General features: G+C 42.5%; 1 protein-coding gene across 1 annotated transcript in view; it reads right to left on the reverse strand.

Moving 5' to 3' along the window:
- The window catches only part of ABTB2 (ankyrin repeat and BTB (POZ) domain containing 2), a 133,348-nt gene that overhangs the window by 39,725 nt on the left and 79,987 nt on the right, over positions 1-13,636 (reverse strand). Inside the window, exons 2-3 of the mRNA XM_009581528.1 lie at positions 9,459-9,605; positions 6,542-6,752 (exon numbers count right to left, since the gene is read on the reverse strand). Of these exons, the coding sequence (XP_009579823.1) occupies positions 6,542-6,752; positions 9,459-9,605 (358 nt within the window). The remainder of the gene's footprint in view (positions 1-6,541; positions 6,753-9,458; positions 9,606-13,636) is intronic.

Genomic DNA, 13,636 nt, shown 5'->3' on the forward strand with positions numbered 1-13,636 from the left:
CTAATGATGCATCTAAAGATCATCAAGTAAAAAGGTACTAAGTAAGATCAAAGTAATGCTTTTTCAAAACATGACATTTAGAAAATGTGATGAGGAGGCCGTCTTCATCAGATGGTCACTAGGGATTTAGAAATAGCCATAGCACAGGGGCTCTCTATTTGCATCAACCACTGCTAGGCTCCTGATAGGGAAACTACGCCAGAAGGCTCTTGGAAGTAGCGCTGTAGGAAAGCAGATGCACAAACTACTTGGAGATTATTTTTCTCTCAGCAGAAGTCAGTGGCATGTCTCTGATGTATCTGAGGACAGACTGAGTTTTACAAAGTATGAAAGATAAAATCAGGCCATAAGGCCACTGCTCTGTTCAGTCTGGTCTGAGCATGAGTATTTGAATCTAAGAGCATAATAGGCCGAGATACAAAATTGATCACCACTGAGTCAAGGGATGCTTGGACAGGATTTCGACACTGTATCAGGAACTGTTAATTTAGACCCATCTCTGTTTTCATGCTAGCCAGAGTAAATTTGGATCATATGCCACAAGACAAGAAATACCAAGTATTCTAGCTAATGACGATTTAAATCAATAGCTCAAATATTGGAAGAATATAGCATTTGACCAAATAGCACTCAAACATAGCGTGAAAGGGCTACAATCTTTTCTTTTGGCAGCATCAGATGCATTTTTCTTCCTTTCCCAATAAATAATGTTTCAGAGCAGGCGTTGCTGGAAATACTCCACAGAGAGAAAACCCAAGTAGATAGTTCAGCTCCTTCCTCCTCCTGCCCAGCTAACGTGGCACAGGAGAGTAGGCAGTAGTCCGTTTCTCCTGCTTGACCCTGTTGAAAAATATGGTTTGCATGCTTATCCATGGGCCCTGGATCACGTGAGGTAACAGATGTAATGGGAAGACTCCTGTTCAACATAGAAAAAAATTTTAGGTCACACTTGAACCTTGTAGCTAAAAGCAGCCATTCAGCTGAAAGGAGAACGAGCAGCAGCCTTTCTGAAGGATTTAATGCGACAAGGGAGAAACTGAGTGACCCAACATTTGTTTACAATCACATCACAAAACAGACTCCTCTAGAGAAGTAGCAAATCTGAGGCAAGCCTTCTAGATGCCTGCACATGGAGAACACAACAAAGCTTTTCTCTTTTCTTATGAGGTGGCCCCCTGTGTAATTGCAGTTGGTTTTTTGCAGTGTCCACAGCTCTTCCAGCTGAAGAGCTGTAAATTTCCATCAAATTGGCAAGCCCCAAATTTTACTGTTGGCAGCTGACAAATCCTACATCAGCTTTGGAATTTCACTAGCGTTTTACTGGATTTTCACTGACAGAGTCAGATGGATAGAGTCTGTGTGGTTCTGCTGATGTAAATTGTTTTATACTCGTTGACATTTGGAATAAAATAAAGCACCAGCAAACTCAGACACTGTGTAAAACTTGGCATGCCTACCACATGGATAACTCAGAAAGGTCTGCCATGGCCGGATCCACGGGCACTGATGGACAAACCCAGAATTACTTTTAGAACATTCTACAGACCAACAAGATCAACAATAGGCAAACACAATTTACAGGTTTTTTTAAATAGGGTAGCTGGAAGAGGAGGAAGCTCAGTCTACCAAAGACACACAGGTAATCAGCTACAAGGAAGCAGGAACCAACTTTTTTGCCTATTCTTAGGTATTAGATCATGCTAACTTCCCTACAATAAATGCTGTATGCACATGATAACCAAAAAGAGATAGGACGAGGGCAGTCAATGGTGTCTATTCCTAGCTTTAAGGATTGACCACTATCCTGGCCAACTCAATTAACCTAGGGTAGACTAGTCCACCCAGCTGTAAAATGAGACTATAATACTGACCTCGATTTGTGCTCTATGGGGAGCAGACAAATACTCCCTAAGATAAGCATCACCGAGAGAGCATTCTTGCCTTGACACACCATTAAAAATAAGACAAAAGCTTTGTATTTCATTTGGGAAAAAGTGAAGAAGGGAGAAAGAAACTTCGTTTACCTTTGGATGGCCCTTCTCAAGTCACAGTATCCCAAACAATCCCAGCAAACATGCTCTGCTGCTCTGGGACATGATCTCACACTGCAGAGTGCTCCCAAGCTCAGCCAGCCTGACATAAGCAATGGGAAAAAACCCAGAGCAGAAACAGAGCAGAGAGAGAGGGAGTGCCACGCATCTGCTCATGGTCCAAAACCACATTGTCTGACCTCTGACACAATACAGACTATGATCTCTGAGAAACTCTAAAAATCTTATTGCCCAGCAGAGACACTTTTTTGCAGCAACAGAGACAGATGTGCTCTCTGATGACACAGACAAGCTCTTAGCCTTCAGGCAGTCAGGTGTATTGTTACTGAATAAAGTAGCTTGTTCTCACCTCAGGGTCTAATTTGTTTGCCAAAGTATTGCACAAGTGGCACTCTCTATTTGCAAAACACTTTCTCGGGTGGCCTATTTGACACCAAACAGCAGATGGTTTACTGTCCGTGCAGCAAATACAGTCATTTTGGGGCTCCAAGTGGGTCATGGCTTGGTCATACAGCAAGCAGCTGCATTTGTTGTGGAAATGTTTCAAATGTTTTGCTTATGATACCTGGATGCTTTCTCTCTAATTTTGTCTCCTCTCCTTCTTCTGCTTCAATGCCCTTACCTGGAGGTACGTATAAGAACCAGATAAAACCAACACACAAACTTCCCAGAGTTTCAATCTATTGGTATCCCAAATCATTCACATGCTGGAGGCCAAAACAGAAAGCTTCTCCATCTGCCAAGCTCTAGAGAGACAACTACATCCATCCCATTCCTGCAGGACTCTACAGTTTACCCACCTCAGTACTTTAGTTGCCAAAGTGTTTAGCATGGATAAGGCACATAGCTTATATGAGTTTAAACTGGCTCTGTTCATTGGGGTGCCTTGCATTGAGGTGCAAGTGTGTATGTTTTCATACCTTGTACAGTTTGCTGCAGGATATGTTCAGAAGCTCAGCTAGGTTTTTTAAAACCCTTTATGGCTTATGACACCCTCCATTAGGCATGGTTTCAGAACTTGAATTCTATGCTTCCCCTCACGTTGAAGTGAAGTACAGTGAAGACCTTCCAGACCCTACAGTGTTATGATTTTCATAGCACTTTGCATCGCAGTGTGACACACAGAAAGCTCACAGACAACAGAAAGCCAAGCAAGATGGATAGTAGGTTGTCAGGTCTCTAGATGTACTGAACAACTGCAGTTCCTTCCACTGAATCAACGTGGCTCACAGATCTTCCCAAGATCAGGTATTACCAAGTCTGCAGCTCTAACAGCCTCTCTTTGCTAAATTTCAGATTGGTGTTCAATACTGATAGATTTGTACAGCAGCCTAGAAACTGAAGCACAAGCAAATGCAGAATAGGTCAGCGTTATTGTCCTTGTTTGTGACCAAGATTTTTTTCAATAGAAAACAAACTGGGATTGCAGTGCACATAACAGGTTTATTCTAGAGAGAGAGCATAAATGCACAAAAGAGCAATGCAGAGTTTGCAGCTGATCTAGCACAGCTCAGGAAAGTATAAAAAAAACTGGGCTGCACAGCTTTGCCAAGTCACATTAGGCGAATCAGTGCCCTCATCTATCATGTCATGAGTCCGGCATCTCACATGCGGCCTCAACCATCTCTGCTCTTAAGCGAGGAAAGAGTAAACTATCTCCTGCATAAAGTGCTGCTAGCAATATTTATCCCACTGGCTATGCTAAATAATGCGTGCAGAGGTCAATACAGTAAGACATATACAAATACATCTTGGAACAAATGAAAGGTAGGGTTGGATGTTCATTTCTGGTATACAGGGCAGTATTAATTTTATTTCCAGGTTTCATAAACTTTTCAAAGCCAATTGTTTAAACTGATAGTCCTCAGGTTCTGGTTTTTTCCCCTAATGTCAGTTTTTGCTCCATTTTAATATATCCTCTTTAATTTCCTTTACAGCTAAGTACTGGTCAGAAGAAAATGGCAGAAATTTCCCTTACACCAGCTGTTATAGGATCTAGTGTGGATTTTAAAATAGAATAGAGTTGCAGCCTGCATTCCAAAAAAACTCCAGTGAACCATGTGAAGAGCATTGTTTGGGAGCAATTGAAGAGATAACTGCACTCCTGATTTAACTCCTTTATTATCCTCAGTGTACAAAACAAGTAGCTGCAGTAACATCATTATGCTGAGAGTACCGAAAAGAACACAACACAAAATAGAACGCTTAATCTACATTTCTGATACAAGCTGTTTAGCAGCTTCAGCTGTACAACTGTGGGAACTAGTGGTACAACTTTACCGAATCTAGCCCCATGAAAACTCATTTTTTGCACAGTGTGCAAACATGAAATGCAAAATAAATCATCTTGCACTAGGTAGGACATTTGATTAAGACTAGTGAGCCCAAAAACCAGAGCTACCAACGGGCTCCAAGTTGTGCAGTCATGCTCTTCCTATTCCTATTTTATTCAACTTCACTTAATTCCTCTTGGTTCTTCACACGTGTACATTGGTTCCCTCTGATGCCACAGTTCTGCTCACAGATTGTTTTTTTTGAAAGGATTTTGTGGGAGGATCAGAGAAACAGAAAGACAATCTTTTTTACTTTGTAAAATAGTTGAGCTCCCACCAGACTGAGACCTCCAAGAAGTCGGTCCAGTACAAGCTACAATAAAGTACAGAAAGATGGTTCAGCAACCAAGAGAAAATGAAAACAAGTGACCCGTGGAGGTAGCTACATGGACCAGCCACATGCAAAATATTACAGCAGAACAGGCAGCTTAAGAGTGACAACTTTATATTTTTCTCCTTATTTGAAGTTTCCCTTATCTAAAGGAACTTACCAAGACTGAAATTATAGAGGCTGCCTTCTGCCCAGTATGTTTTTCTGCACCCTGAAAATTCAGAGCCTTAAAAGGAGACAGTTCAATCTACTGTTATTCTCAAGAGGTCTTCTCACTCCTGACTAGCTAAGCTCTGGCCATGAAGCCATCAGCCACAGCTCCAGTGGTAGTGAATGCAGCTACAAGAAGCCTTTAGGGCTGCTGAAATCAGCCGGCAGGCTTGCTGCAGGCCAATGAAGGTCTGCATGAGACGGGGTTGACTTGCAGCATCAGAAACGCACGGACTGAAGACAGTGTGGTCTGACAGCAATCAGGAAGTGTCTCAATAAAAAAACAAACCACAGGCTAACCAGCATGGAGCAGAGAAAGAAGCAAAAAAAAGATAGGAAGAATAGAGAGAGGGCTAACTTTTGTAGGGTTTTTTAGAATGCATTTTAAGAATTAATTATTTGTATGTTACCATGATTTCATACCAACTTTAGAAGCTGGGGCTCAGTACAGTAAAGCCCAAGGTGGGAAGAAGAAACCATGTTATTTACAAAGCTGCAGAAATGTTCCCCTTTCCCTGCTCACCTGTCCAACAAGCACCGTGCTTTTTTGTTTTGTGAATGTGGCCTCACAACACCTCATTACACTATGAAACTTCCCAACCACAGGCTGCTTTTGGGAAGGGCCAGGATAGCACCATCGGCCTGATGTCCATCAGGCTAAAATAAATTCAAAGAGTAAGCTAGCGTAAATACTCAACAGAGTTAGTCAGAAACCAGAATTTCCCATTTAGGTAAGATTTCTGAAATAAATATAAAATTGGATATGCATTTCAAACAGGGGAAACCTAACAAGTCCAGAGAGGCCTGGGTCTCCCTGCAGGATGCAACTGCAAGGCAGCAGCTATCAACCTGCCTTTGAGCTGAGGAGCAGGAGAGCAGGAGCTGCATGACCTGTCAAGGAACTCAACTTGTGGCCAGGGCTCTGAGGGCTCCTCAGCAATCCGCTGCCACCAGCCTGTCAGGCAGACTGCCAAGGAGCTGGGCAGGAAGGAAACCAGGGAGGTTTCTAACAGAAAAAACATCCCGCTGGAAAATTTCTGACCCACTCTAATAATGGGCCTACTTTCAGAGTCAGTTGTGATGCTGGCAGAAGGTAGGGAGACCCACTGCATTTTCTGTTTAGTTATTAGCTTCCTATATAAATTTCTTTCTATACCAGACACACAGCATCAACTGAAATAATCCTTAAGAAGGATGTTCATAAATCCCTTCAAACCTCTCCACAGCAAATGACATTTCTTTTCCCGAGAATGATGACAATTGTTAATTGGTGTTATTCAGAAGGTAACATTTTCTTTGGTAAGGTCTTTACTGCTTTAGGCAACCACACGTACTTTTGGCAGCGTCTCTAGACAAGCCTTGTTGGCAGCATACAGTATATGCCTCGCTCGGAAAGATTGCATGAAAAAACAGCTCACTTTCCAGTTCCAATTCCAAGGCTTCGTAAACTTGGCAAGGCTGACAACATAATCTGGCTTGACTGCAGGAATAACTGATGCCTGATAGGTAGCATCCCACAAAGCGACCTGAGCTGCCCATGCACACGCATGTCTCCTACAAAAGGAGACCTTCTTAGCCTAACTCCCTGACTACGAACAGTTGACCGACCTACATACCGTTCATTGTTCAGGGTCATTCTTGGAGGGTCAAGGTTGGGGTTCTCCATGGACTCCATTTGAGGACAGCGTAGGAAGTAGTAGAGGGTGTGGAGAGCATCAGGGGACCAGGAGATGGGTTGCTGCTGCCGGGTTTGCCGAATGGGGCTCATTCCTGGGCGGATGGTGTTCAAGCACTGCATGTGGTGCATTGCTCTTGATACCAAATCACCTGCACAAAGAGAAAGAATGCAAAAGCATCTCTTTACTATTCATCAACGGTCCTCTTAAGTACACTTTTTGAACTAAATAAAATCTCTCGCAGCTAAGAGAAACGTCTTTTTTGCGCACATATTCTTTTTCTTCCACAAAGGCATAAACTGTCCTCAAGCTGCCACTTTGCAGGTGGTTGTATGGGAAATTTAACTTTCTTTCAAATGAAAGTTTTAGTTAGAAAATACAGAATGAAACTTCTCTCAGTGACCATACATTCAGAACAACAGCTTTACACTGATTCTTCTATCCTGTTTTAACGCGTTTCTTCTCCTCTTTCCAACCACACATACCAGTTTCTTGCCTGCCTACAAAAACTACTGATATCTTTGTAAAATGTCCACGGCCCAACCTGGGAGCACAACTTTCACAAGGCAAAGCCAGTAACACCAGTACAAATACTTTACTCTCATTGCTGGCATCACCATTTTATGTTAGGAGATTCTTCCCATTTCTTTCAACTGGGTTATGACGTTCTACCCTCCCACCCAGGCACTTGTGACAAATTAATGATGTTACGTTCAATATAGAAATCCCTTCTTTTAGGGGTCTGCTTCTCTCATTCTCACTCTAGGTGCAGGTTTCTCCAGAATAACAAGACCTGCCTCTCTTATTAAAAAGCCAGTCTTTATCATGCTGACTGTCACAAGCTATGCCAGAAATTTGCCCCTGAGCCTTGTAAGAAGTTCAATCCAGGAGCTTTCTGGGCTGCTCAGTCCTCTTGGTCTTTGAACTCGAGCCAACCTGCCTCTACGTCAGAGTATTGGTGGACTTGAGGAGGCCCGGAAGAAGGCAACCTGTATTACACAGTTTCTACTCGGAAAGGATTTTAAGACTGCAGATTTTTAAAAAGTTCACAGAGCGTTGACCCCCAGACAGCAGCTATGCAGTCACATAAAGCTGGTCTTTGGGTAAAAAGCTTGCTTTGGGCACACCCTGTTTACTCTCCTTTTATTGTGGTGCATTACAAACTCTCAAGAGCTTTGCAACAAAGGCTTCAGACACTACATCTTTGAGTAGTGTGACTACCATACCAGGGAGCTGAACGATTACTATAGAGTACTATACATAGCTAGGATCTATTTTTTCCTTGGGAGAATCCTCTGTTGCTTTATGTTTTACAGTCCCCTAAAACTCTCACAGGAAATGTTACCCTATTGTGTCCTACAGTTACAATACTGGGAAAGGATGGAACTGAAATAGTCGCCCCATCGCAAAGCTGGTTCCTGAGAAAGCGCCCTGAACTTAGCCACGCCACATATGAATTAGTCACGCCTCCCTCTGAAATTCTTAGGAAGTTATTATTTGTTCATTTATATCTAACAGCAATACACTGAATTTGCCAAACAACCTCCAGCTGAACCCATGGAATTCTAGTGTTACTCAGGCTAGGGAGAAACCTCCACAGAGCTACTGTATGTCTAAACATGACACCATTATTAGTGGTTCAGATCGATGGAGTATTAAAAATCTCAATTTGCAACGTAAAGCTGTGCCACTTGTTTGTTGCATAGTAGATTGAGTTTAGGGACCCACTTCGGAACGGAAGAACCTTCTAACATCTCTGCCTTTCCACTTCAGTAGCTCCTGCCTCTCCTGGATCCAAACGTTTTATTAGAGTATCATGAATCCTTTAGCGTTGGTACTAACAGAGAAGTCTGCGCAGTTATAGCAGAAATGCATCTGGAATTCAAATTTTCAGCTCAGAATAACGTTCCTTCTCCTTTGCACACTCACTCTCTTTATTTTTCTGGCAATGTGCAGCAACATTTTAAAAAAAAAAAAAAAAAGTAGGCAACTGTATCAGGAGATCTATTCACTAGATGTAATGACCAAGTTGGCCAAAGCAGGGACGGGGGAAGAGAGGGAGGAAGCTGTATTCAATCTTAGGCCCATGCTACAAATGTTCTCTTGTGTTCCAGGATAAATAGAGGTGTGTTAAAGGAATTTGAAAACCTCAAATTAAGGCAGGTTGCAAAATAAATGGTGAAACCCACAAACTCCTCGCTGGCCCTGACATTCATTAGCATTCAGATGGCGGAGACTAAGAAAGTGATGCCAGCAGAAATGTTGCAAGGGAAAAGTAGACCGGGAAAACACAAATCATTTTTGTTTACTTTAAAGGGGCTTTGTGAGTAGTCTAGGAATGGAACATTTCATTTGGTTAGCATTAAAAAAGAAGGTTTTGAACAAGTTTTTGTTACCAAAGTGCTCTCAGATTTTTTTTCCTCCACTTTTTGTTTTTTAAGTAACCAAAAAGCTTTTCCTTGAATATCCTGCACCCTTGACATTTCTACTAACAAAGAGCACCCTCTTCACCGTCTGAGGGAGGTGCCACTGCTGTGTTCCACAAATGTACAAGAAAGCCTCCAGAGGCATCTAGGCAAAAGCATCCATCTTCTGTTGGCACTAACACCGCTAACTACCAAAAAGCTAGAAAAGCCACATCTTATGCATCTCCAAGATGAATTAAATGTAAAGTTGTCTAATGAAACAACCTGATTTTCATAAAGAGCACCACGAGACAATTAAATCTTGCACAACATTAGCCAAATACTGCTCACACTGTCAACAATAGCAACACTCCCACTGACCTCAATAGCGGAGGGACTGGCTCTCCTGCTTCACTGAAAGAAACCCATGTTCGATTACATCCGAAACTTACTCAGTTCAGAGATGCTTCCAACACAAGTTGCCAACAGAGACTGCTCTAATGTTCGGAGTTCCAGCTGGGCGTAAGCATCAGCTCGTCCATCGCTGCACACAGAGCCATCGTTGTATGGGCTAAAGTAGGCAGGCAGAGACAGCACACCTGGGGACGAGAGCAAAGAACAGTCCTGTGACAAGTGAAGTTACAGGAGCGGAAAAGCAAGTCTCTCTACTGATAGAAGCGATAGGGAACTTGAACACGTTTGCACCTTTCTTGGGGGACTTGAGGTCTTTTGAACAGTTCAAACAAAATCAGACAGTGCTGTAAATACCATTGGAATGGCTGAAACAGTGAAACTAGGCTCTAGGGAGTAAGGCTAGATGTTTCTACAGCCTTTAAAAACTAGAAACAAATTGCAGTTGAGATAAAACTACATGAAAAGCTTTAGTGAAGTCTCTACTATTGTTTATACAACAACTCGGCTGTGCACACACAGCTTGATTTTGAACAGCTGTATGCAGATTGCTAGATATAAGGGCCTGATTTTTAGAGGTGTGGAAGATAACCTCAAGTCCATCTAAGGTAAATGTTAGCCGCAATCTTTGCAACTCTGAAAACAAAACTATGGTCTCTGCCAGTTCTTTGAACCTGCATGCAATTTCAAATGCGCAGACTGTGGTTTCTACATGTGTGAACCTTTGGATATGCCAAACTACGCCCACGAGTTTTGGGGTTGACTGTATTTTCATCTCTATAAATGACCCCTCTACGAGAGAGAGAGAGAGACACTAGAAAGATAATTACATTGCATACACGCATTTACCACACACACACACTCCTTCCATTTTATCTTCTTGCACACATGAGCATTAACGCACAGTAACTGAACAGAAGGACGGATTTGCAAGCAGTTTTGTGTAGTTACTATTGGGACCCCAATACCACCCTACTTTGTGCGTATCCCTACAACTCATTTGCATTGTCAGCAAATTAGAGCCCATTTGGGTGAATTGGCTGGGAATGGTAGCGGAGACTGGGGATGCTACAAAAAACTTGACATACAGTTTCACGTTAAGACGTAGGCAGTCTCTAAAAGGGGCAGTCATTCACCTCCCCCCAGTCATCTTTTCTACCTGTTATCTTCAGTTGAGCATGGCAGATCTGCAGCCACAATGCAAGTCAGTGCAACATAGAGATCCAAAACAATATTGCCTCCCCTGCTTTCCTCCCAGAAATCCATTAATTGAATAGTTTCTCTTCAAATTAACGAGCTGAATTTTGTTGCCCTTTGGCCACATGATTGCTCTGTGTGGCACAGAGAGAAGGGCGGGAATGTGACCTCTAGAGCTGACGTGAGGTGGGGAGCATGGATATGTGACTGAGGCTGGGGCGGGAGAGCGGACCTGCCTCCTCCGGTGGCACCCTGGGGTGGATCTGGTGAAACACAGCGTGACACTGCACCCACAGTGCAGGTGCACCCTGAAAAGCCTTCTGCAGTCCACACAGCCAGTGTTCCTTGTTGCTACCATATTTTACCTTGTACCCTTGTTGCTACCATATTTTCAGTTGTGTTCCGTTGCTACTATATTTTTAGTTACGGATCTATCCCACAATTCCAGTAGCACACCCTGGCCCAAATTTTCCGTGGCTTATAGCCACAACTGCCTATGCTCTTACCCTGCCGCATCCTGTATTTTTGATTTTTCAACTTTGATCCATGCACAGCCATACCAATACATTTCAGCTTAGACCCACATTTCCTTCCCACTCTCACCTTCTGACCCCGGTTCAGTCTTAGATGTGGAGATACTTGACTCCCATTGCAGTGACCTCCTGTCACATAGGTGCTGTGTATTCTTGTCAAACAAAACCCTGCCAGCTGAACGGCAGCGCATTGTGCAAGAGCTTTGTTTCTTCGTCTTGACGTTTTCGTTTGAAATGTTATGCTGAATTGATCTCTCCTACCCTTTTCACATCCTCTTTGCATCCTGCTTGGTGGTAAAGCCAAGGGCTGCATCAAAAACTTCCTGAATATTTTGAGGATAAGGGAATGATTTATTCCTGTTGTGCTTCTTCACTGTACATCACTGTTAGTTAATAGAGAAAACTCTGCCAATGCCCTCTGTAACCTGAATAATTAGGAAGTCGAGGCTTTAAGAGCTAACAGAAGCGATGCATGCAAACTAGAAGAGCTTGCTTTAAATACACTGTAGCCTCCTATACAGAGCGTAAGCCACTTCCTTTTCCATGTTAAAGCTATGAAAGGATGTTTTAAAGACATATGGATTGAATTTATAGCAGAGGGAGAATGAAAATAGACTGATTTGTCAAAAGTTTCACATAGAGGCATATAATTCTACAGAGGAAAAAACAGAAACTGGCAGTTACATTACTAAGCCAGGCAGAGGAAAAAAAAAATAGGGCACGTTTTCTCTGCCAGCCAGTTTCAGTTGGTTCTGTTTTCTAACAAGGAATTAAAAATAAAGATTTGTAGAATGATTTAAGTTGGCTCACAAATGAAACATCATTTTCTCAGGTTTTCAGTTAACAGTTTGCCAGGTGCTGTGGGTAAGAGGAAACAGGGATGATTTATTTACTTTTGGAAAAATTACTCATACAAGATAGTTGCGGACAAGAATTATGTTCTCATCTGCCTTGGTACAGCTGAGGAATATCCTCTATGTACGAGAGAGAAATAAGGAAGTTACCGAGACTCTGGCCACGTGCCACAGCCCAATGATGCCACTGGGGATTTTCCCTGGCATTGCAGTGGGTATGAATCAGGCCCTCATTACATAAGACTTCACAAAGGCTCCCCACGTCTGGCAGGTCTCGATAGGTATGAGCAAGCCTGGGAATGAGAAAACACACCTCTCGACACTGCTTTTGAGACAGACAGAGAGCAGAGACCGAATGGGCAGCAAAGCAGAAACGGACCCCACAATTATTACATCTTGCAGCATGCTAATCATGATTTCCTCTTCGATACGTTTCCAGTAACTGTGCGGAGTTGGAAAAGCATCATCTTTCCTCTTCAGATCAGAAATTCAGGCACAAGGACATCTGCAGTCAAGCTTTGCCCACTGGTATTATAATTAGGAACAGGACTTAATCTTTAATACCAATTAAAAACACGTTGTTTGATAACAGAGACAACTGCATTGTGATGACTACTTGTACCCCAAATGGTGGTACCTGCTCTCCTCCCACCCAAATCAAGAAATCTGTAGTCAAAAGGTGTTATAATGGTATAAATCATAGGGCCAATTTCTATTTCTATCTGGCATTCCCATTTCTGTATTTTTATATTTGTGGCAACACTGGTTTTAATCACAGCTAGCTAAATAAGCAATTGAAATAAATCAATTCATGTCAAAACACTCTCTCTCTGTTTGAAATCACATTAAAACTGCCGATGTATTTCCTGACGTTCAAGAACGTGTTTTCCCCACAAAACAACAATGTGAAACAGCACGTAATTACCGTGCAGGAATGAACCATTCAGGCATGCACACCACTGTTCTTACAGTATTTTCTCTGATGTGGGCTACGTTGTGTTTCCTACACATCCCTGGCTGTATCCTGGCATTCTGGTCACAATATTTTTTTTTAATTAACCAAGATTTTAAGTATGGGATCCAAGCCCAGGTGAAGTTGGTGAGAGCCTATGAATTTGAGCATGGCTTAGATCAAACCTCAAGAGCTCAGGGAGCTAAGAAGCCACCTCTCTAGAATGGCGTGAGGCAACACCCTGTAGCAGCCCAATTGAAAGCACGTTTGTAGCGCTGTGATTAAGGTACAGCTGGCTAACAATTTGTTTCTGATATTTCCATAGCCTTTGAAATAGCAGCTGGAAATAAAGGCATATTTATTCTACCTCAGTTAATATACGAAACCTGTTCATGGGCTCTTGCTGCCAACGATCTTAAAAGGCAGTCACGACTGGGTGAAATTCCAGTTAAGCAGTTCCTTAAACTCGAATTATTCTGCTTGCCTAAAGATTTTGAAATTGTTGACTGTAATTTGATGCTTTTTAATAGCAACTGAAAATGTTTCCACAGTCTGAGCTAGGTCCAGGGAAAAGCCTGTTCACGCTCTTGGACATCCTTCTGCTTTAAGAGGTGCAGCAGTTCTGCTGAGAGCTTTGGCTATAACGTGATTCCTCCCATGAGCAGGGCTGCGCAAAATTCTGC

Source organism: Fulmarus glacialis, unplaced genomic scaffold, assembly GCF_000690835.1.
Source record: "Fulmarus glacialis isolate BGI_N327 unplaced genomic scaffold, ASM69083v1 scaffold11907, whole genome shotgun sequence".
Taxonomy (NCBI): domain Eukaryota; kingdom Metazoa; phylum Chordata; class Aves; order Procellariiformes; family Procellariidae; genus Fulmarus; species Fulmarus glacialis.